Raw genomic sequence first — 24,674 nt, forward strand, 5'->3', positions numbered from 1 at the left:
CCTGCTTAGGATTCTCGCTCTTTCCTCCTTCTCTCTCTGACCCTCCCTCGCTTGTGCTTTCTCTCTCTCTCTCTCTCAAAGACGGAAACTTAAAAACACAGATACATTTAAAAAAGAGTTTCTTCTGAAACCCTGTACTTCTCAAAGGTAGATGTTGCCATATTTTGGCACAAAATTATTATCTGATGCCCTCCAGCATCTTCAGCAAACTTCATGTGTCTGCTGATGAAGTTAGTGCTGCTGTGGGTGGAGGTAATTAATTTCTAGAGGTACCCCGCATTTTGATGGGAAGAAGGTCTGACACTAAGTATTAACTACTTTTAGAAGAACCATCATTCCAAAGACACTCCCCAGTGTTTGCTCTTTGGCACATCTGCCTTTAGGTAAGGAGATGACATCATCCCTAGATGACGTTCCCTAGATTTTATTTTGCTATTGGTTTCAGTTGGCTTGACTTAGAATAGAGATCTTCAGGGGCCCCTGGGTGGCTCAGTCGGTTAAGCGTCTGACTTCGGCTCAGGTCACGATCTCATGGTCCATGAGTTCGAGCCCCGCATCGGGCTCTGTGCTGACAGCTCAGAGCCTGGAGCCTGCTTCAGATTCTGTGTCTCCCTCTCTCTCTCTGCTCCTCCCCTGTTCATGCTCTGTCTCTCTCTGTCTCAAAAATAAATAAACATTAAAAAAAAAAAAAAAAAAGAATAGAGACCTTCAGTTGAGAAAGCATCCGTGAGCTCCCAGATTCCATGGGACTCCTTTGAGTATTTTTGGGGCCGCTGTCTCTCTTGTCACCTCGCTGCAGTCTCTCTGGGCCTGAGAGGCCCTGTGGGCGCAAAGGGTCCAGAGGGGCGCCCTGAGGAGCCATCTTCCTTGACCCCGGCCGTGGCTATGTTCATGTCACTCAGTTGTCCACCTGTGAAGTATGACTGCAGGTGCGTCTTGCCCTAGACAAACCCTGGGCTGGAGGTTTCAGACTTGAGAATTAGCATTTTAGAAAACGATTGGGATACAGGTCACCCACGTGGCAGAGCCTGGAGCGGTGTCTGGAGGTAGCAGGATCCTAGTTCTGTAGCAGAAGGTGGGACTGTTCACACATGTCTGAATCAGGTCTGATTTTGCTTCTAAATGAATTTGTCTCTATTTAAAAAAAAAAAAAAAATTTTTTTTTAACGTTTATTCATTTTTGTGAGACAGAACAGAGCATGAGCAGGCCAGGTGCAGAGAGAGAGGGAGACAGAATCCGAAGTAGGCTCCAGGCTCTGAGCTGTCAGCACAGTGCCCAACGTGGGGCTCGAACTCACCGACCTTGAGATCATGACCTGAGCCGAAGTCGGATTCTTAACTGACTGAGCCACCCAGGCGCTCCACATTTGTCTCTATTTTTTAAAAGTTTGATTCTCCCCGTCTCTGGGCTTACGGGATTTTGGATTTGTGAGGAGGGATTGTGAGCACTTTCTTGAGCAATTGGGTCTGTTCCTAGTCAGGCTGGTGCGCTGGTCACTGGTCCATGCCTTGCCAAAGTTTCTGATTCTCTCTGCTCTGATTATTTAGCCATGAAACTGGGACAAAGACGTTTTGGCTTTTGATCGATTACCCAGGAAAATAGGCCCATCTTTCAAATGAAAACTTTACTTTGTTTTAATCAAGAGAATTAAAAATGTTCTTAGACTTCTTAACAAAACTTATCCTTAGAACCAGAAGAGCCCAGTAAAGTTTCGGGACAAAGAGAGTCTCTCCCAACACCAGAAAAGTCTACAGAAACAAAGCCCACATTTGAGACATGCCAACAAGAGAGGGGCTTTTAAATAGCTCAGTATGTGGCAGAATGAGAGAACACAGCAGAAATCCACTAGAAATCCTCTTTTGAAGACTATTACATGTTAAAGGTGGTCCTGGGTAGAATTCTGTGAAGAGAAGCTTGCCTAGCATGTGCTGAGTAATACTGTTGAGGATGTGTGCGCCTGTGTGTGGAACAGTCTAGAAGAGAGGCAGTGAAGTGTGGTGGGAGTCCCGGCAGCACTGTGAGGGCAGCTCTCTGCCCTGGCCGGCTCAGCTCCATCCTTACGGCTCTGGTGGTGGCCCACGTCTCTGAGGAAACCCCCAGCCCCTTCTTCCCACCCCCACCCCCGTCACCCTGCCTGGCTCGGATAAGGAGGGCTTGGTTGCTCCTTGCTCCCTGCAGGGCTGCTAAGCACTTCACCTCTGTGTGTCTGGTGTGGTGCTGGGAGATTTTAAGTTCTTGTGATCTTGTGTTTTCTGCCTTTCAGCCCTGAAGATGTATTCCTCCATCATCATGAAAGAAGTTCTTAAATTGAAGAGAATTGTATTTAAGGCTATATGTAACTATACAACAGATGAAGGGTTACCTGAACCTAGAACCCTTACTGTAGAAAACTGGATGAAATTTACCAGCTCGTGGCCCTGTCTTAGCAAGCATAATTAATCACCTTACCACCATCATTAGATTTTTTCCCCCCTTAGCATATGTTTGGATCTCGTCGTGGCTCTGGGTCATAGTTCTGAGCATCAATTTTCAGATTATGGAAACTTTCATTGGACTTTAGACACGTGAATATCACTGTGGAAGTATCTGAGATATCAGAGCGCCTTTATTTGTGTAATACTTTAAATGAACCTACATGTTAAACTTGTATTCATTTAATTTAAAAGGGACTTGGTCTCACCGCCTTAAATGGGAAACCGGCATCACTTGCCATGAATATTTGGTTCTGTTGAGTGTCCCAAGGCCCGGGTGGATACTGTCGCCAGCAAAGGCTTTGAGTCTTAGTCTTGCTCTCCCTTTTTGTCAAGTCGGAAGATGGCAGGTGTTAGGCGTGAAGGGTGTATCGGCACCACCCTGAGACGTTCTCTTTGCCATGATCAGAGTAATAGCAAGGGAAGTGAATCCCCAGGTGGGGCAGTGGCTGTATACCTCCACCTCCGGAGTTCCATTCCTCGGGGAGACTGTGATCTGATTTTGTATGCCCGATGTATCATCTCCTCTGAGAAGAAGGGAGGAGAAAGGTCTGGGTGGTGGGGGTTGCCCGTCAAAGGTGACAGCTCCCTGTCAGAGTGGTGCTGCTTACAATACTACGTGTGGCCCTCCCTTGCCAGCTCTGACTCTCCCTGGTGGTGGCTACGACCCCAGACTGACCAAGACTTCTTTCTAGCAGGAGACCACTGTCTGCAGCTCCTGTGAAGATGTCCACTCCAGACCCACCGCTGGGCGGAACTCCTCGGCCAGGCCCTTCCCCGGGCCCGGGCCCCTCCCCTGGAGCCATGTTGGGCCCTAGCCCAGGCCCCTCGCCGGGCTCTGCCCACAGCATGATGGGGCCCAGTCCGGGGCCTCCCTCAGCAGGACACCCCATCCCGACCCAGGGGCCTGGAGGGTACCCTCAGGACAACATGCATCAGATGCACAAGGTAGGGAGCCCTGGCCCACTGCCCGATTGGCTGGGTCCGTGTGATCAGCCGTGCATCCTGGCTTCTGCTGCCAGCCAGCAGCCTTTCCACCGTGTGTCTCCCACACCCAGCATTCCACGTGGGAAACGCGCTAACACTGCTCCAGGGTTGTCTTTCGTTAATGAATAAAAAGTGCCCAGCTCCTTAAAAAGTAGCTGTGTCACTTGGTTTCCCGCACTCACCTGTGTAACTTACAAAGCAGAGCAGTGGGTGCCCCTTATCCCTACTCGATCCTGTGCTTGGGCGCCACTCACTGTCATAACGACTTACTTGAACTGATCAGGGACCTTTTTTGCCAATGGGGTGTAAAAAAAGCCTTCCAACACAAATAGTTTTTCTTTCTCCCTGTGTTCCTGGGTGGTGGTTGGGGAAGCCAGGAAACATCCTCTTATATGTATTAGCATCTAAAGGAAAAGATGATGTGTTCAAGTCTCAGAAACCACAGGAGACCCTCGCAGAATATGCAGATTGTGTGGCCTGGAGGTCAGGGTTCTGTGTTGACCCCCATAGCCTCCCTACCAGGGCCATCCATGTGTTTGTACCCCATTCCACTTAATCCCCCCCCCCCCCCCGCTGCCCCACCCATTAGGTGTAGGTGGTTATTGTGCCCATTTTACAGATGAGGAAGTAGGCTCTCAGAGAAATGGTCCCTCACTGTGTCCATGGCAGAGCCATCTTGTCCCTCTGGGTCCTCCCTGCCTTCCCCATCTCCTACACGTTTTTTATTTTTATTTTTTTTTAATGTTTATTTATTTTGAGAGAAAGAGACAGTGTGAGCAGGGGAGGGGCAAGGAGAGAGGGAGACATAGAATCCGAAGCAATTCCAGGCTCTGAGATGTCAGCATAGAGCCCGACATGGGGCTCGAACTTATGAACTCCAAGATCATGACCTGAGCCAAAGTCGGACACTCAACCTACTGAGCCACCCAGGTGCCCCTCCCACACATTTCTGGCAACAGTATCTTTCTTGTCACTTCCTGGGAAGCTGTTGGTGAACCAGCCCCCTCCCTCCCCTCACTGATTTAGTCTGGCTTCTCCAGCACAGCCTCCTCTTTCCCTCTCTGCCCATTTTGGTTTTTTTTTTCTCTTATCACTGGCACACACCCCACACCTACCATTTGTCCTGCACAGTGTTAGGAGCCAGGGCCCAGGGGTAGCGGGACACTCCTCGTCTGCGGAGAAGTTCCCTTCCCGAGGGCTGCACCCTCTTCCTGTGTATGAAGCTGCTCCTCGTGGTCCCAGCCAAGCACCCTCTCTTCCTCCCATCTTCCTTCTCTCATGGCACACACTGAGTTGTAGTCAGCTGGGCCATCCATTAGACTGTTCCCGGAGACCGGGATATTTGGGCCAGTCAGGGCCTAGCAGTGTCCTGGAAGGGTCCCGGAATATGTCCCCTTCACCAGCTATTGCAATAGGGGAAGTACTTAGTGCTGAGGGAAAATGGGCATCATCGCTCCACAGAGGACCGATGTGCCTCTCAGGAGGGATGGAACCATGCCACAGACAGCTTTCCTCCCAACTAGTAGGCTGGAGGCTGATCTCAGATCAGCGAGGACACCTAGTGTAGTGTAACCATACTTATAGGCAGAAATTTCTGTTTGTCCCTCTGACTTACAGTCTCCCAAGGAAGAGGGTTCCTGATCCAAAGACTTGTCACCAGGTCTCCTTCTGACAATTAATGGGGAGCTTGGTGTCCCAGTCATAAACAGCTCCTCACCAGGAGCTCATGTCCTTTCCTCATGGGATTTTGGCCATCTGAAACTGTCTCCTGGCTTCCTGATCCATCTGTCCCTTCGCCTCCAGACCTCTAGCCGCCTAGGTGGTCAGCCATCGCTGTGTGACATTGCTTCATGCATCTACTTGACACTTAGTGTAGGTATCAGGACCGTAGCTTGGACCTAAGCTGCTTGGTCACATTGGTGATTCAACATATACCATGGCGACGTTGGGTGGACATTTTCAGTGGCAGTGAACTTCTCTCGGGTGGCCCTTTGCCTCCTGCCTCTTCCTGTTCCCTCTTGCTGATCTTGCCTTTTCATCGTCCCCTCTTACAGCCAATGGAGTCCATGCACGAGAAGGGCATGTCGGATGATCCCCGCTACAACCAGATGAAGGGAATGGGGATGCGGTCGGGGGCCCATGCAGGGATGGGGCCCCCGCCAAGCCCCATGGACCAGCACTCCCAAGGTACCGTTTGATTACTCTTCTTTCCTTGTATGTGTTGTCCCCCTGGGTGCCCTGAGGTCGTTTTTCTAGTTGAGTCTCCTGTAGGCACATACAGGGTAGACTCAGGACAGTTCAGCCCTTGGGAGACTGCTGGGCTTGGGGTTGGGCTTGGCTGGTGCCCGTCTCAGGCCAGTCTGTCTTTGAGCAGCCCCGGGAGTGAGGACGCCAACGGGGTGGATCCATGTGAAGCACTGGAGGTTAGATGGGGGCTGAGCAGAGTGGGCGCCTCGGGCTGGCAGCTCCCAAGCTACCCAGGAGCATATTAAGGATACACCTTCCCGGGCCCCATTTTAGCTTCTGCAACAGAATCTTGGGGTGGGGGTGGGGCTCTGTTTTAACAAGCCTTCCAGGTGGTTTTTCTCAACAGGGCAGCTTGAGAACTGATGGAGTATATGATTTCCTCTTATCGGTGGGAAGCTCATTGTGCCCAGGGGCTCTACATGGGGGTCAGAGGAGCATTCTGTCCTAGCTGAGGGGCAGGGGGCAGGCCTGAGGGAGGCCTGGATCTGTGTAACATCCCAGCATTGACCCTTGGCGACTTGCTGAAAGCTGAGCCAACACCAAACCAGTTGTGCCGGCCGCTGGTCAGGCTGCCAGCGCGTGTCCTCTCTCCGGGCACTTGTTATTTGAATCACAGGAGTAGAGTCCCTTGGCCACTCCCGTCTCGAGACAGGAGCTGGTGTCCGTGCAGCCGAGAGGTTGCCGTCTTTGCCTTAGACGTCCTAGAATGTGTGTTGCCGAGTGACCACTTGGATCCACGTGGCCCCACAGGTTACCCCTCCCCTCTGGGTGGCTCCGAGCACGCCTCCAGTCCGGTTCCAGCCAGCGGCCCATCCTCAGGCCCACAGATGTCGTCTGGGCCAGGAGGGGCCCCGCTGGATGGCGCCGATCCCCAGGCTTTGGGACAGCAGAACCGGGGCCCGACTCCGTTTAACCAGAACCAGCTGCATCAGCTCAGAGCCCAGATCATGGCCTACAAGATGCTGGCCAGGGGCCAGCCCCTCCCCGACCACCTGCAGATGGCGGTGCAGGGGAAGCGGCCGATGCCTGGGATGCAGCAGCAGATGCCAACGCTACCTCCACCCTCTGTGTCCGCAACGGGCCCCGGCCCCGGCCCCGGCCCCGGCCCCGGGCCAGGTCCAGGACCAGCACCTCCAAATTACAGCCGGCCTCACGGTAAGACCCACCATCCACAGCGCTCGGGGTAGGGAGGGGACTGAGCGAACCGACCGGGATGGGGCAGCAGTGTCAGCCGACCTGGGCCACGCTGCTCGCGTGCGTCCCCCCAGAGACAGCGCGGCGTCAACACTCGGCGCTCAGGCAGGCGGGGCTGCCAGCGCGATGCAAGTTCCTCCCGCCGCCTCTCCGCTCTCCTCCCCCCACCCTGACCTCTTGTCCACACTGAGGGACTGTTGTTGGCTGTGTCCCCTGGAGCCAGGACTGCCCGTGGGGGTGGATGCGGGCATCAACACAGGTTGCCTTTTATTCTCTTGTTTCTCCCCGTGTGCAGGTATGGGAGGGCCCAACATGCCCCCCCCAGGACCCTCAGGTGTGCCCCCTGGGATGCCAGGTCAGCCCCCCGGAGGGCCTCCCAAGCCTTGGCCTGAAGGTAAGTTTCCTCTGTCTTGGTGGCATGCCTGTTCCCTGCTCTTCACAAGCTTGCGCCATGCAGAACCCGAGAGGGGGCTGAGGACAAGTCCTTGCCTTTTATTTTTCTTTGTTTTAAATATATATTTTTTTTATAGTTTGTTTATTTTGAGAGAGAGCGAGCATGAGTGGGGAGGGACAGAGAGAGAGGGAGAAAGAGAGAATCCCAAGCCGGCTCCATGCTGACAGCGTGTGGGGCTCAAACTCACAAACCAGGAGCTCATGACCTGAGCTGAAGTCAAACACTTAACTCACTGAGCCACCCAGGTGCCCCAAGTCCTTGCTTCTTTCTGCCTTCTTGGGTCTATCCGTCCCTGGTCCGTTCCCAGAGGTTTAAGTTTGGTTCCACTGCATGATTCCCACCCCACCTTGTCCTGTGGGTCGTGGTGATCCTGGGCTGTCTTTACCAAGAAGAGAAGGGTGCTGATGAGCGAGTCCATTGTATGACTGCAGCAAGGCTGTGGGGTGGCATTGCTGTAGCCGTGAGTACCAGCCTTCAGAATTTGGGCCTCAGAGCCTGGAGGCCACGTGTGACCCCCTGGCCTCCTGAGAATATCCTCCAGTGCTGTGGGAGGCAGGCAGGGTGACAGGGTGGCTCAGGGTTCCATTTCTTGTGTGCGCAGTCTCTGTGTTCTGTGTAAAACGTGGTCTTAAGTATTGGAGAGGCGCATCTGTTGGGATGAAGCATGGGCAAAATGGACTCATTCCTCGTTCTCTCGAAGGACGAGGTTTAGTGATGGGCACTGAAGAGCTAATTGCCTCAGTAGGCTTCCTTTGGCACCGGATGACAGTCCGGAAACTTCTGGTCCTAGGAGGCCATACGCGGCAAGACCCAACCTGTGAGTGGTGCTTGAGCAGGCGTGCCTTCGGGAAGGGGCACGTACGTTGAGATCTAGAGGAAGCAGGAGGGAGTGAGACCCCTGAGCAGGAAGCAGCGTGGCAGCCTGCACGGGCTGAGGGCTTAGTCAGCCGCGGGGACGAGGTTGTCGCCGGGGCAGGGAGTGCCCGGCAGGCTCTTCATTTACCCCTGGAATCGAGCCAGAATTCAAAGTTCTGTCTTCGCCGCTTGACCCCTCTTTCCCCCACCGTCCCCAGGACCCATGGCGAATGCTGCTGCCCCCACGAGCACACCTCAGAAGCTGATCCCCCCACAGCCCACGGGCCGCCCCTCACCAGCGCCCCCTGCCGTCCCGCCTGCCGCCTCCCCGGTGATGCCACCCCAGACACAGTCGCCGGGGCAGCCTGCCCAGCCTGCCCCCATGGTGCCCTTGCACCAGAAGCAGAGCCGCATCACCCCCATCCAGAAGCCGCGGGGCCTGGACCCTGTGGAGATCCTGCAGGAGCGGGAGTACAGGTGAGGGAGCGGCTGCCTGGGGCCCCTCACTCGGGGCGGCCCTGATGCGTGTCAGTTTGGCTCACTGTTCTGAAAGCCAGTGGGGTATGTGACCAGAGAGCTGTCACCAGCTGCCTGGTTCTCTGTATAAGTACATATCCTTCCAGAGAAGTCCGGTGAATGCCTGGGCAGCCCTGGTATCTGTGGTCCCAGATACTACATGGCATGCACACCATTCCTCCGTGGGAGCATAGCTTAGATCATTCTCTGTTTGTACAAAGTGAGCTTTTCTTTCTTTCTCTCTTTTTAAGTTTATTTATTTTGAGAGAGAGTGAGTGTGTGCTTTGTGGGGGGTGGGTGGCAAAGAGAGAGGGAGAGAGTCCCAAGCAGGCCCCACACTGTCATTGCAGAGCTTGATGTGGGGCTTGAACTCATGAACTGTGAGATCATGACCTGAGCCAAAATCAAGGGTCAGACACTTAGCCGACTGAGCCTCCCAGGTGCCCCAGTGAGGTTTCCTTTTTTGCACGCATAGTATCTACCGGGGGGCTATACCATAATTTATTCAGCCGTAATAAGGGATGTCAGGTTGTTTTGAATCCCCACCCCCAATCTTTTGTTAAAACAGTACTATATGCACATGTGTCAGAATAAATCCATAAAACTGCTATTGCTTGGGTATGGGGGACACATGCAGGGAAATTTTCTGAGAGTCTGCAAAATGGCCCTCTGCAGAGGCTGTCCCAGTAGGTGTGGGAATGGAAGTGCCCGTTTCTCCTTGCTGATGTTCGGCTCATGAACACTCCACAAGCAACCGGTCAAGCTTTGTGATGGGCCCTTCCCAAACATCACTAGTTGTTGGCTGCTTTGCCAAGGCCTTCTGGGTGCCAGGGGCTGGCTGCGGTGCCAGGCACTCGGCAGGTCTGAATCACTCTATCCCATACTGCTGGGGCACCTCAGATTTGCCTCCTGAGCACCCTGTACCTCCCTCCCCCTTTTTTCCATTGCATTGATAACTTACTCAGGGCTGGCCTCCCTTGACGAATGTAAGCTCCATGAGGGAGGGCTGGGCCTCGTTCGCCATAATCCCCAGATGTATCAGGAAATCTTTGCCCAATAACAGTCTCCAGAATGCCTCCCCAGCTGTGATGTGCTCTGGAGCTCCCACCCCTGTACCCAGGCACCATTTAGACAGCTTAAACATGGCCTTTCCGGTTGTCCTCCTGTCCCTCCCCCCACCGTTTCCTTCCAGTCTCTGTTCCATGCACCCGGCAGCAGCTCATTGGGCCAGACCTTGCAGCCCCTTGACTATCGCTCGCCCTCCCTCACCCTCCGTGTCCTCATCTCAGCTTTCCTCCTCCGTCCCAGGAACTGGTGGCCTTCTTCACACTGTGGACGCAGCCACCTGGTCTGCCCCACCTATACACCCTCAGTGGTGCAGTCTGTTTGCCACACGGCAGTGTGAAGTCTCTTCTAAGTGACTTCTTTAGATCTCTTCCCCAGGTTCAAATCTGCCATTAGTGTCCCATTGCCCATCCAGGAAGCGCCTTTTTGTTTTTAGTCCCTGCCCGAGGCTTTGTCCTTGCCTATTCCACTCTCCCTGTTCCTCTTTCTGTTGAGTAAGTTAGACTCATTACTGCTCCAGGGCCTTTACAGAGGCTGGGCTTGATTCTTTGGCTAATTTAGGCCTAATTGCTGAGGTCACCTGCCCAAAGTGGCCCTGTCCACCTCCCTCATTTCCAGCTCCCTTCTCAGAGTACATGATACTCTCTGGAATTAGTGTAAACATTTTTAACTGCTTTATGGCCTGTCTTGTTGATAAGCTTGTGAGCTCTATGAGAATAACAAATATCCCTGTTAGTCTTGTTTAGTGCTAAGGTCTAACACCTGGGTCAGTCCCTGGCACACAGTAGGTGCTTAATAAATATGCGAAACGCTGAGAAGGGGGATTATCACATTTGAACTTTAAGACCAAGCCTGTAGGGTTGCTCTGCGCATTCTCCCTAGGCGAATTAGAGACCCAGGGCTGGGGTAGAGACACTGGTCTGCCTCCATAAGCCGCTCACACTGCTGGGATGTCAGAAGGCAGGTGTGCCCTGTCGGGTTCTGGTTTCTATGCCTGTCCTCCTCTTTATGTGTTGTGCGCTGTGGCTGGCATCCTTTATTGAGCTATTTCTTGTCTCATCACCGGGATCTGCCTTCCTTGAGAGGTAGGTTCTCCTGAAGCTCCACCTTTAAAGAGAGGGAACAGAGGAGTTCCCGTGAATAGACAAGATCTCTCATCACTGCTCTTTTCTTCTGTCTCGGTATCCCAGGCTGCAGGCTCGAATCGCACACCGAATTCAGGAACTTGAAAACCTTCCCGGGTCCCTGGCCGGGGATTTGCGAACCAAAGCGACCATTGAGCTCAAGGCCCTCAGGCTGCTGAACTTCCAGAGGCAGGTGGGCACAGGTGCAGGCCCGCTGCTTGAGGAAAAGGGCCTTTTCTTCTACTTGCCAGGCAGTTATTAAATGCACCTTGACGTTGAGAGCAGCAGTGTCCTTGCGTCCTCATTAGCTGCCTGCACATCTCTCCTCTCGTGTCGTGCACAGCGGTGGGACAGTAGCCATTCTTGGGATGCGTAGTTGTGCGTCTTCCCTAAGACATCACATCGCATTTTGAAACAGTAGACTTAAAAATGGGCCTGTTTCTGAGGGTGCTTTAATTTTGAATGACCCGTAAGAAGTATTTTCTGTGGGATTGACGATAGGCGAAGCTGGAGACCTCTGAAGGTGTGAGAGAACCTTCTGCTGGGTGTCCAAAAGCAGTTGTCTCCTGACCTGTGCTTGCGCTACCCATGGGCCCCCTCCAGACGGCATTTAGCAAGGATCCTTCCGGAAATCCAGAGCAGCGTTCTGTCTAGCTTGGGATGCGTAGTTACTCGTGGACCTGACGGAGTTGTGCGCGTCTTGTCTTCCTCAAGCTGCGACAGGAGGTGGTGGTGTGCATGAGGAGGGACACCGCCCTCGAGACGGCCCTCAATGCCAAGGCCTACAAGCGCAGCAAGCGGCAGTCCCTGCGCGAGGCCCGCATCACCGAGAAGCTGGAGAAGCAGCAGAAGATCGAGCAGGAGCGCAAGCGCCGGCAGAAGCACCAGGTGCGGGGTCCCCACCCAGCGCGAGGCTCGGCTGAGCTTGCACGCTGTGGAGTCTCGTTTGGTTTGTGTCTGAGCGTGCTGCCTGTTTGTCTTTTCTGTTCGCCGTAACGGTATTCTGGGCACCGAGAGTATGTCCGTGGACAAAACCAAACGGCAGTGGGAGGACGGGCCATAATCACATATACCACGTTGGGAGGTGGTGGAGTATGAAGAGGCGTAAAGCAGGGGTGGATGGAGGGTGACGGAGGGGCTGTTTACACAGTGTGGATCTGAGTGGAGACCTGAGGGAGGGTAACCACAGGGACATGTGGGCAAGCAACTTTGCAGATCCAGGGGGAAGATGCAAAGGCCCTGGGGCTGGAATGTGCCCTGTGTTCTCTGACCAGCAGGGATCCCAGTGTGGGGAGAAGGGGAGGATGGGGAGAGGTGACGGGCAGAGCTTCTGGGCCGAGGGCACAACTTGGACCTTTGCTCTGAGTGAGGGGGGAGCCATGGAGAGTCCTGAGCAGAGGAGGCCGTGATCTGACTTCACTTTCACAAGGTCAGTCAGGAAGACCAAATCTGTCTGGAGTAGGATGTGGGGATGATTCTGTTTATTTGCTCATTTCCTTTTTTTTTTTTTTTTTTTTTTTTTTTGGTAAGTTTTTTAAATTTTATTTTGAGAGAGAGTGAGAGAGAGAGTGGGGGAGGGGCAGAGAAGGAGAGAGAATCCCAAGCAGGCTCCATACTGCCAGCGCAGAGTGCAACGCAGGGCCTGAACCCACAAACCACAAGGTCATGACCTGAGCTGAAATCAGGAGTCGGATGCTTAACCGAATGAGCCACCCAGGCGCCCCATTTGCTCATTTACATTTTCTAAAGCTCTTTACTCCCTATCTAACACTGGTAACCACTGTTAGCAAGGGTTTTTGGTGTATATCATTCCAGGTAGCTTCCTTGTGTGTGCACAGAATAATCAGAAGTTAAGTAGCCACCTGTAAACAAATACGTACACACGTTGTTCTGTCTTTAAGTATTGTGGAAGCATGATTTTTAACATGTATGTTGTGTTCCTTAGTGTGTCCAGCATCCAGTAATTTATGCAACCATTTTCCTGTTCGGGCACAGGTAGCATGTTCTCAACCTTCCAGTGTTAAAGAGAGCGCTGAACTGGGCATTCTTGTATTTGAATTCTTTTGGCCAATATCTGCTCGTTTTCCTTAAAAGTAAATTCCTGGCAGTGGAATAATCGGTTGGAGGGTCGGAGCGTTTCGAAGTGGTTACGTTCAGTGCCAGGTGGCTCCAGCAAGGCGGCTTGCCCTGTTGTACACGAGGGAGGGCCCTTCCCACCGGCCACCGGCATGGAGTGTTTCCTTGTCCAGAGAACGCCGAACCGCATAGGCAGACGGTGTCCTGGTACTGTTTTGGTTATGTCCTCTTGGTTTTAAGCCAACTGCCTTTAAAGTTTTGTCTCGGCTGGGGCAACACTGTAGTGAGCCTGTGGAATAGCCAGTCCTCTTTTCTGTGTGTGTTCCTGCAGGAATACCTCAACAGCATTCTGCAGCATGCCAAGGATTTCAAAGAATATCACAGATCGGTCACAGGCAAAATCCAGAAACTCACGAAGGCTGTGGCCACGTACCACGCCAACACGGAGAGGGAACAGAAGAAGGAAAACGAAAGGATTGAGAAAGAGAGAATGCGGAGGCTCATGGTAAAGTCCTGCCTTCGTGACGTTGTGTCCCTTTGTGTGTGCTTCGGGTGTGACAGACACCAGGGATCGATGACCCTGTGTTCTGCTGAGGCGGTTGACTGCTCGAGTTAGCGTCGGGACGGACAGAAAGAACGGGCTTGGGTTTGGGCGTCCAAGAGACCTGGTCTGAGACCTTTGCCTCTTCATTCCACCAGTGATCAGAAGACCTTAGGCTGGTTAGCTGGTGGCTCTGTGTTCTCCCCAGAAAAGGGAGGGGGCACCGACTCCAGGTTCGAGAGTGACCGATGTGATCCCTGTCCTCTGTCCCACCCTTTGTGTCTGGCTATTCAGAGGCGATTCTCCAGCTGGGCAGATATTGGCAGGCACTGCTTTAGGTACCTGGCCACAGGAGTAAGAAGCGTGCAGTCCCTACCCTCACGGCTGCCCCCACTGGCCCTAGAAAGGCAGGTGCCCAGGCGGAACCAACTAGATCATTTTGGATGGTGTGAAGTACACTGACAAGAAAGAGGCAGGACGAGGGAGTGGGGGTTTATGGGGTGTTCTGGGAGGGTGGGCATGACTCCCTGGATGAAGTGCCTCCCAGGGATGGAGGAACCAAGGTTAAGAGCCTGAAGTGGCAGAAAGCCAAGTGCGAGGCACAGCAGGCAGCCCTTAGTATAGCGTGGTGAGGGCACGAGTGATGCCAGAGTCCCTAGGGCAGTCCTGTTGGGTCTTGCAGGCCATGAGGAAGGCTTTAGATTTAATTCTGAGCGTGAGTGGGAGCCACAGGAGGCTGTAATCTGGGGGTGACACGATCAGGTTTATTATCAGAAAACCAGGAGGGGCTTGCTGCACGCGTCTGTGACGGTAAAATGGCCCAGACCAGAGAGAGTGTTGGATTTGGGGTGTATCTGTGGACACAGGGGCCAAGACTTGCTGTTGGCCTTTTCAGATGACCTCTGGCAGAAGCAGGTCTGTCTGGCAGGCCCCCTCAGGGTCCGCCCTGGGTAGAGGTTGAGGAAATACTGAAGGGGGAGGCGATAGCTACGTGGAGGGTGTGTATGCAGCACGGCCGTGGTGGAGGCCCAACACTCCCTTAGTGTGGGCTGGTTGCCGGTTAGCAACCCCCAGTGGCCTTCTTGACCCCGGGTTCCCTGCCGTGGGCGCTAATGGACAAGCATGTGTCTCTTGCAAGCAAACACCATAACCTTGCCGTTTTGCAGGCTGAAGATGAGGAGGGCTACCGCAAGCTCATCGACCAGAAAAAGGACAAACGCCTGGCCTACCTCTTGCAGCAGACGGACGAGTACGTGGCGAACCTCACAGAGCTGGTGCGGCAGCACAAGGCTGCCCAGGTCGCCAAGGAGAAAAAGAAGAAAAAGAAAAAGAAGGTGCGCTGGGACCCCGCCCCGTGCCTGCCCTCTTGATGGGACCCGAGCAGCCGTCTTGGTGCGGGTGCCGCTGCCTCCCCAGGCAGGGAGTGACCGTGTCTCTCTCTTTACTTCCAGAAGGCAGAAAACGCAGAAGGACAGACGCCTGCAATCGGACCTGATGGCGAGGTGAGGAATCAGGGGCTTCCTGGAAATGCCAGCCCAGCCCTGGGAGCTTCGATCTATTTCCTCCTTTACATTTTTATAGCTGTTTAAAGCTCACCAGAGCTGTATGTGACAGTGGTAAGAATCCACATCTGTCCCCTGCCACGTCCCACCCCTCCTCAACCCCACCCCCAGGAGGGTATGTGGTTAACTCCTGGGTATGTTTGCTTCCAGACTTTTTGTTTTGCACATGCCATTGTTTTTCAGTTTTCACTCTCTCATAATTACAGGCCACAGGATTCCTGCCTAGTCCTCACCTGGGTTCCCTGTTTCCACACACCACTTTTTCCAAAACCGTTTGGGAGATGCAGACAGGACAGCCCTTTACCCCCCACTATATTTCCTAAAAACAAGGTCTGTCTTTTCCATGGATGCAATAATACTATGATCAGATCCACAGCTCTTGTTAAGGTTTGGCCAGCTGTCCCTTTAGTGTCCTTCACTGCGACTCCGTGGCCGAGCGTCTCATTTAGTGACGGTCTGTCTGGTTTCCTTGGATCTTGAACAGCTCCTCACTTCTTCTTAGCCTTTTCTGACCTTGGCATTTCTGAAGAGAACAAGCCAAGTATTTCCTATAATGGCTTTTAATTTGGGTTTGACTTACTATTTCCCTTTTGGTTAGATTCAGGTTATGTGTCCTTGGCAACAAGACCCAGAAGTGACGCTGTGTTCTTCTCCGTGCGTCACGTCGAGAGTGCATGGCGTAGACTTCTTCAGTCACTGGTGACATTGACCTTGATCCCTTGGTGTCTGCCAGGGCATCTCTGCTGAAAAGTTACTGTTTCTCATTTTGTGATTATTAAGTACCTTCTGGGGAGGTACTGGAGGCTCTTTAAACATATTTTAACTCCTCAAACTTCTACCCACTAGCTTCTGTATCCTGTATCCTTAATGATCTCCGCCTGTATCCGTTTTTGCCACGATGGTTACGATATGGTGATTTCCTGCTCCCCCCCTCCACCCTGATTTCTTCTGCATTTTGTAGATGACTTTCTACAGGAAGGAAAAGCTTTTTGTCTTCTTTCCTCTGTGGCTCTTGGAACAGTTTGCCAACCCCTGGTACCAACTCATAGGATTCTGTTTTAGTTTAATCCTTACGGTCATTATCTTGAAGTTCAAATTGTTTGAATTTGGGCCAGTAGGAGCCCCTTCAGATTGGCTCATGTATCTTTTGAGGGCTTCCTTACTTCTTGCACACTGAAATGGCCCAAGTTCATCTTCTGCTTTCTCTGCCTAAACCCTGGAAGTCAGTCATTTCTCCACGGTGCCTTGGTTCTTTTTACCAGAGAAGAATATGTAAAAAAACAAGATCTCTCTTTCTTTCTCTGTCTCTATTTCTGTTTATTCTATACGTAAGTAAGGTAAGTTGGCAAGCTCTACGCCCAAGTGTGGCTTGAACTCATGATCCTGAGATCAAGAGTCGCATGCTCTACTAACTGAGCCAGTTAGGCGGCCATCAAGATCTCTCTTTAGATGTGATTATTGGTACAGGTTGTCATTGCTTCTAGGCCTTCTTAGCGAAAAGATCTAGGAAATCAGTTTATGTCTGCATCACTAGTTCTATATATTCAGAACCTTCAGTTCACATGGATACTTCTGTGTATAATCCTTCTCTCTTTCCATACTGTAACAGCCTGAAACCTGGCTTCCATTAGCCATGCTCTATTTCCTTATTTGCTCAGTCTTAGAACATACAGGAAGTAATTCAGAATTGCTAACTTGCACCCTTCTGCAAAGGAAGCCTCCTGGCTACTTTAGTTTGTGTTTGGAGCTATTCAGCCTGAAATTGTGCGCTTCTAATACTGCATTTGAAAGTTACGTGGAGGGGACGTCTGAGTGGCTTGGTCAGTTGAGCATCAAACTCGATACTGGCTCAGGTCATGATCCCAGGGTCATGAGATCAAGCCCCACGTTGGGCTCCGCGTTGGTCTTGGAGCCTGCTTGAGATTCTCTCCCTCCCTCTCTCCTCCTCTCTCCCTCTCTCTCCTGCTCTGCGCCACCCCACACCGAAAGTTACTTGGATTAGTTTTTCTCTGTGCTCCCATTAGTGTGGGTTCCCCCATCCTTGTTGGTTTTACTTATTTACTCATCATTTATTTTGTATGTGAAACGTGACTAGCCTGCTTCTAAAAGTCAGAACTGTGCAAAGTGGCCCACTCAGGGAGGGGCTGCTGTCCCCACGCACCGTTTTTTCTACCACATTCCTACCCGCCTCCCAAAAGCAGCCATTCTCACTCAGTACTCTCATTTGGGAGAAGGACGTTTAAAAGGGACAGACCTTTAAAAGGGACAGACGTAAATAAGAGGCGTTTCCTTTCCCGCCGCCCGCCCCCACGCCCTCCTCACTCCCACCTCCCAGAGGAAAAGTGTGAGTAAGCGTTGGGGTGTTGGCTCTGGGGCCTTTTCTGTATGTGAGCCACCAGATGGTTTTCTTTTTCCAGCTTTGCATTCTGTCTCTGACGTCTTCCCACATTAGCTCACACACGCTCTCCTTATTCTTTGCGGTGTTGCCGAAATGTAGTATTTCTTGCAGAAAATACCTAAATGGTTTGAAGAGAAGCAGAAGCCCCTGTGGCACCTGCTCTCACAAGCCTGCATGTTGAGCCCTGGTTGGTATTCCCTGCACTTCCAGGAATCTTTATGCCTGTGTCCTTTTTTGGGTTGTTGTAAGACCACTTGGGGCAATCTGGACATTAAGCTAGACTCTTTCCATTTAGCAGAGTGTCTTGGGCCACTGTCCATATCAGGCCATTAATTCTGTTTTAATTTTATCATTTCGATGAATTGGAATCTCATTCAGCTTTCAGACTGGTAGTTTAGTTCTCTTCCTATTCGTAGCTGTCTGGAAGGTCCTGCACTGCTTGGTCCTGATGTACCACCCCCTGCTCCTTCCTTACTGGTGGCTCTTCCCCATGTTCCCTTACTCCTGTGACACACGCTGTTGTGAAGAGCCCTCTTGTACGGTACCTTCTGATGCTCTCTCCTGGGCAGCTTGGCCTGCCCTTACAAAACACCATGGCCTGGCTGGCTTAAATAGCAGACTTATGTTCTCACGGTTCTAGAGGCGGTAAATCCAAGATCAAAGTGCAGCAAGGTCGGTTCCTGGTGGGGCTCTCTTCCTGGCTTATAGATGGCTGCCTTCTTGCTGTGTCCCCATATGAGGCGAGAGAGCAAGCTTTGCTGTCTCTTACGGGGGCACTGTCCCATCTTGAAGGTCCCACCCTTGTGACCTCAGGGAACCCTCATTACCCCCCAAAGGCCACATCTCCATGTAGAGCCACACTGGAAAGTTGGGGCTTCAGCATTCGAATTCTTGGGGGCAAGGTGGGGGGGACACCATTCAGTCCATAGCAGATGCATACTTTTTCCCGTAGGCCAGATTCCTGATGGGAGTGACTGGCAATGAACTCAGATACATATTTACTTCATGAGATTTTATCTTAAATGTTATATTGAAATTTTGAGAACATGGGCTGGCATTTTACTACGGCAGAAAGCCTTCGTAAGGCCATGTGGGGCATTCAGGGGAAAAAGTCCTAGGGCAGAAAAGTGCAGTAAAGGGAGTTCTGTTGGGTAACCTGTGGCCGCGCCTCCTATTTGCTTACAGTAGCATCACTCAGTGGTGACCGTGACTTGTGCTTGATCTCAGCCAGTGGTTCTCAGCCTCGGCACATGTGAATTGCCTGGGAGCTTTTTAAAAAGTCCCAGAGCAGTTGAATCAGAATTTGGGGGTCGGGAGAAGTGCAGGCGTCAGCCCTGTTAGCCACCCCTGGGGAGCATTTGGGGGGTGAAAGTCACTGATTGGGACTGATGCAGGCAGTCCGCAGAGCCTATTCATGTGACAGGTGGTTACTGTCACCTTCCATGGCGGGCAGCTTTGAGGGGGAGATTGGTCGCAGTCTCTACCTAGAAAGCTCATCTCTACCTAGAGTGTGGGCCATGTTGACGGTGAGTGTGACACTTAGAGGGGCCGAGGGGGACGGGGATCAGTTCCTGATGCAAACAAAAGTTTAAACAAGAACCTCCTCTCCTCCTGGAGGTTTTCTCCAGGAAATTCGAAGGAGCAAATGGAGGGGGGAAATGTTCTTCCAATGTTGACATCTCAAAATGAGAAACTGAGAAATTCCGTATTTGTTGGTAAGAGGAAGGTAGTTGTTTTGTTTTTCAAATATTCTAGTTAGCTGTTTAACAGAAAAGGATGAGGATATTTGAGGAGGTCTACAAAGGTAGTATCAGTTGAAAGAATCAAGGGCCAGAAGAATGCGAATAATGTAGTCATTTGTGTATAAAGGGAGAGAAATGAATCGTTGTGTCTTCTGTAAGGGTTGTGTGTCTGTAAGGGTGCATGAGAAACAGACACCGGTAGGCACCTGTGCAGAGAGCTGTCAGATGGGGCCGGGGGGGGAGAATGGGGGTGGGGGCGGGTCCACACCTCGTACCCTTGTGGATTTTGAACTACGTGAATGTATTATGTATCTGAAAATGAAATACCGTGAGGAAGCAGCAGTCATCCGGTGATTCTGTGTTATTACTGGATTATTCATATGTCATTAATCCATTTTCACAACCAGTGGCCATGTTTGGTGCCATTTTGGGGGGCATGGAGTTGGGAGGGCGCTTCCCCAGTTGGCCCTAGTTGGCAGAAGCCTGAGGTACGGATACCACGGAATCTCCGGTTACACATGTGACTCTTTTTCAGCCTCTGGATGAGACCAGCCAAATGAGTGACCTCCCGGTAAAAGTTATCCATGTCGAGAGCGGGAAGATCCTCACGGGCACAGATGCCCCCAAAGCAGGGCAGCTAGAGGCCTGGCTTGAGATGAACCCCGGGTGAGTGGGGCCTCACTTTCAGATGCAGCCAGGGGTCCTGAGCTGGCCTCGTTCCAGGGGCACTGGCAGCTGGGGGGTGATTTTGCTTTCCTTTAGAAACAAGCCAGTTTGTTGAGGAAAGTAAATCCTATGGGTTCTAGGGAGATGTATATTAAATCATGACTGTTTTTTCTAGGTATGAAGTAGCTCCAAGATCTGATAGTGAAGAAAGTGGCTCAGAAGAAGAGGAGGAGGTAAGAGTCCATTTCCTGGCCGTCATGGCTCTCGGTGCTTTGTCGTGGTAACTTTCACACCTTGGGCATCCGTCACCCCTTTGCATTGTGATCCTTTCCTGCTCTGGGTGGGCACTGCGTGGGGCAGGAAGCAGGCCCAGGGCAGCTGAGGCCCCAGTCTTGGCTGAAACTTGGGGCTTTAGAGCTGCACTTTCTAGTAGGGTAGCCCCTAGCCACATGTGACTCTTTTAATCTTAAATTAATCAAATTAAATAGAATTTAAAACTCCCCATCCTCAACTGTACCAGCCGCCTTTCAAGTGCTCAACATTTGAAACTCCGCCCTCCAGAAAGATCCGTGCGAAGTTGTGGTCATTAGATTGTGTACGTTATCGCCCATTATAATTCCTTCTTTGGAAACATAAATGATTGCATTTATTGTGTAAATTCTCTGAGTCATTTAATTATGCCATGTTGAGGTGATATTTCCTTGGTTGCCAAAGCTGTAAACGGAGAGCCTCATTCCTCTGTCCGTTCCAGATTGCCTCCTTGGGAAGGATAACTCAGGGAACGGTTTCATAAGGGGGCGTCTCCATCATTAGCATCCAGATGGGGGCTCTCTGTCACTCCCCCTTCACTTGTGGCTTAAAGTATCTTAAAAGGCTTTTTCAGGGCCTTAAAAAGCTTTGCCACCTTTTCACAGGCGTTTCTTTGATTGCTGTTACAGTGGAGCGTTTTGTTCAAGTTAACTAACCATTCTGATTTTTTCTGTGAATGTTTTGCATCGTTTGCCCATTTCTAATCAGTTACAAGTGGTTTTTTTACTGATTTTTAAAGCGCTCTTCAAATATTTCCCCCAACCTGAAATCCGCATAGTATTCACCTATAATCTTATGTTTTGTCCTGTTTTCACTCTCCTTCTTGCCACTTGAGGTATCCGGGGTTTATTGTGTGTAGGGCCTGGGACGGCGCTCCCTCCCTACCCTTAAGAGGAATGCTGCGATTCAGTGATTTGTAGTAAATTTATAGACTTGTGTATTCACTACCACACAACAATCTTAGAATGTCCTATAATCCACAAAATCCCCTTCCTCCTGGTTTACAGTTTGTTCTGACTACTTCCTACAGCTCTAGGAAACTGCTGATTGACTTTCTGTCTCTGTAGATGTTGCCTTTTCTGCATATTTCATATAAATGGAGTCCAGTAACATGTAGCATTTTGTATCTGGCTTCTTTCAGCTAAAATGTTTTTGAGGCTCATCCACGTTGTTTGTGTATCAAGAGGTCATTGCTATTTATTCCTGAGTTCTGTTCCATTGTATGGTGAACCCCACTTTATCCACTCACCAACTGATGAGCAATTGTGTTGTTTCCGTTTTTTGCTGTTATGAGTAATGTTGCTATAAACACTTCATACGTTTCCATACGTGTCTTTGTGTGGACATATGGTTTCATTTCTCTTGGGTAGATACCTGGGAGTGGGATTGCTGGGTCATATGGTAAGTTTATGTTTGCCTTTCTAAGAAACTGCCAAACTGTTTTCTGAAGTGGTTATACCATTTCACCGGTTCCAGTTTCTCCATATTCTCGTCCACAATTGGTGTTATCTGTCCTTTTGATTATATCCATCCTGGTGGGTGTATAGCAGTATCTCACTGTGGCTTTAATTTGCATTTTCCTAGTAACTAATAATGTTGAGCATTTTTTTCATATGTTTATGCACCATTCATGTATCTTCTTTGGTTGAACGTCTATTCACATTCCTTGCCCGTTATTAATTTGTTGTTTGTTGTCTCATCATTGAGTTGAATTCTTTATAAGAATTCTTTATATATTTTTGGTACATGTTCCTTATCAAATATGTAATTTACAATATCTTCTGCCAGTTCCCTAGTCAGTTTGCCTTTTTTTTTTTTTTAAGTTTATTTATTTATTTATTTATTTTACGTTTATTTATTTTTGAGACAGAGAGAGACAGAGCATGAATGGGGGAGGGTCACAGAGAGAGGGAGACACAGAATCCGAAACAGGCTCCAGGCTCTTGAGCTGTGAGCACAGAGCCCGACGCGGGGCTCGAACTCACGGACTGCGACATCATGACCTGAGCCGAAGTCGGTCGCCCAACCGACTGAGCCACCCAGGCGCCCCTAAGTTTATTTGTTTTGTGAGAGACAGAGCGTGAGCAGGGTACGGGCAGAGAGACAGGAGAGGAAGAATCTACTGTCTGCGTAGAGCCTGATGTGGGCTCAAACTCAAAAACCGTGAGATCATGACCTGAGCCAAAACCAAGATTGAAATGCTTAACCAAGACTGAGCCACCCAGACACTCCAGTTTGCCTCCACCCACCCCTGGTAGTGTTTCTTCAGATGCAAAATTTTTTAATTGTAATGAAACCCAGTTTATCAAATTTTTTTGTTCACGCATTGGTCTTTTGGTGTTACATCTAAGAACTCTCTGAAGTCACAAAGACTTTTCTTCTATGTTTTCTTCTAAAAGTTTTGTAATTGAGGCTCTTACATTTAAGGTCATGGTTGAATTGACTGCCACCTGTGGTCTGAGATACAGGTCTAAGATTTTTTTTTTTTGCATATGGATATCCATTTTATCTGGCACCATTTGTTGAAAAGACCACTCTTTTCTTCTTTGGTTAGTCTGTGGGAAATCAGTTGACCATAAATTAAGGGTTTTTCTGCCTCTCATTTCTTTTCTATCAATCTTCATGTCTTTGTGTGACTACCACTTTACCTTGATAATTGTAGCTTATAGTAAGTGTTATTCCTTCACTTTTGTGACTTTGATTGTCTCTTCTAGATCCTTTAGGTTCCTATATAAATTTTAGGGTCAGCTCGTCAGTTACTACAAAAATGCTTGCTAGTTTTTTGTCTTTTTTTTTTAATAAAATTATCCTGGATTTTTTAAGTTTGTTTATTATAAGAGAGACAGAGATAGCACAAGTGGAGGAGTAACAGAGAGAAAGGGAGAGAGAATCCCAAGCAGGCTCCACACTGCCAGCGCAGAGCCTGATGCAGGGCTCAACCATGAACCTGTGAGATCATGACCTCAGCTGAAACCAAGAGTCAGACGTTTAACCAACTGAGCCACCCGGGCACCCAGGGGATTTTTTTTTTTTTTTTTTTTTTTTTTTAAGTTTATTTAGTTTGAGAGAGACCGTGGGCATGCACGTGACCAGAGGTGGGGCTGAGAGAAAGGGAGAGAGAGAATCCCGAGCAGCAGAGTCCAAAGCAATGCTTTGGACCTCACAGGAACTATGAGGTTATGAGCTGTCAGCACAGAGCCTTATGGGGGGCTAAACTCACGAACTGTGAGATCATGATCTGAGCTGAAGTCGGATGCTTAACCAACTGAGCCACCCAGGCGTGCCCCATTTTGTCTCATATTTTTTATCTTTTAAGTTGGTTGTCTGATTTTCGTTTCTTACCTATTAATATGATTTATTATGTAAGTTAATTTTTAGATAGTATACCAACCTTGCTTTCCTAGGATAAGTCCTACTTTGTCCTGTTGTATAATCTTTCCTGTGTATCGCAGTGGGGCTACTATTTTGTTGAGGACTTATGGGTCTATATTCATGGGATATTAGTCTATAGTTACCTGTGACATTTTTGTCTCGCTTTGTAGTTAACATTGGCCTCAGAATGGATTGAAAAATGTTCTCCTGTACTTTCTGGAAGAGTTCATGAAAGTTTGATATCCTTAATCTTAACATATTTGGTAGATTCACTGCTGAAGCCATCTGGACTTGGCCTTTTCATTGTGAGAAGATTTTTATTTACTGATACAGTTAGCTGTTAAAGATTTTTTTTTTTTTCCCAAATTTTTCCATTTCTTGACTCAGTTTCAGAAATTTATGTCCTTATAGTATTTCTGTGGTTTCATAGTGATCTCTTTTTCATTGCTCATTTTGGTGATTCAGTAATTTGTCTTTCATTTTTTGGTAGTCAAAGTTTAGTTTACTCATTTGAGACTTGTTTTCCTGGTATACTTGTTTAAAGTTACATTCCCTTTAGGTACTGCTGAAATTACAGCCGGTAAATTTTGATATGTTGTTTCTGTTTTTATTCAGTTCAAAGTATTTCCTAATTTCCCTTGTGATTTTTTTTTTTTTTTAATTTTTTTTAAATGTTTTTATTTATTTTTGTGACTGAGAGAGACAGAACATGAGCAGGGGAGGGGCAGAGAGAGAGGGAGACACAGAATCTGAAGCAGGCTCCTGGCTCTGAATTGTCAGCACAGAGCTGGATGCAGGGCTGGAATTCACGAACCATGAGATCATGACCTGAGCTGAAGTTGGATCCTTAACTGACTGAGCCACTCAGGTGCCCCAAGAGTTTTTCTGTTTTTGTTCTCTAATTTAATTTTCTCGTGGTAGGAGCACACGCCTGGGTGGTTCAGTCATTTGAGTGTCTGACTCTTGATTTCGGCTCAGGTCATGATCCCAGGGTTGTGGGATCAAGTCCCATGTCAGACTCCATGCTGAGTGTGGAGCTGCTTATAATTCTCTCTCCCTCTGCTCCTCTCCCCTGCTTGTGTGCATGCACGAGC

General features: G+C 49.9%; 1 protein-coding gene across 13 annotated transcripts in view; it reads left to right on the plus strand.

Moving 5' to 3' along the window:
• Positions 1-24,674, plus strand: part of SMARCA4 (SWI/SNF related, matrix associated, actin dependent regulator of chromatin, subfamily a, member 4) — a 94,792-nt gene that overhangs the window by 14,473 nt on the left and 55,645 nt on the right. For 9 of the 13 annotated variants that reach the window (XM_045491910.1, XM_045491897.1, XM_045491899.1 and 6 more), the window contains exons 2-13: positions 3,171-3,420; positions 5,514-5,646; positions 6,457-6,861; positions 7,196-7,294; positions 8,428-8,686; positions 10,981-11,107; positions 11,629-11,802; positions 13,322-13,495; positions 14,698-14,865; positions 14,983-15,033; positions 19,769-19,899; positions 20,075-20,132. In XM_045491910.1, the coding sequence (XP_045347866.1) occupies positions 3,199-3,420; positions 5,514-5,646; positions 6,457-6,861; positions 7,196-7,294; positions 8,428-8,686; positions 10,981-11,107; positions 11,629-11,802; positions 13,322-13,495; positions 14,698-14,865; positions 14,983-15,033; positions 19,769-19,899; positions 20,075-20,132 (2,001 nt within the window). In that variant the 5' untranslated portion in view covers positions 3,171-3,198. Of the gene's footprint in view, positions 1-3,167; positions 3,421-5,513; positions 5,647-6,456; positions 6,862-7,195; positions 7,295-8,427; positions 8,687-10,980; positions 11,108-11,628; positions 11,803-13,321; positions 13,496-14,697; positions 14,866-14,982; positions 15,034-19,768; positions 19,900-20,074; positions 20,133-24,674 lie in introns of all 13 variants that reach the window. The other 4 variants (XM_045491898.1, XM_045491901.1, XM_045491906.1 and 1 more) reach the window with 1 other exon arrangement.

This window comes from Leopardus geoffroyi, chromosome A2, assembly GCF_018350155.1.
Source record: "Leopardus geoffroyi isolate Oge1 chromosome A2, O.geoffroyi_Oge1_pat1.0, whole genome shotgun sequence".
NCBI classification, from domain to species: domain Eukaryota; kingdom Metazoa; phylum Chordata; class Mammalia; order Carnivora; family Felidae; genus Leopardus; species Leopardus geoffroyi.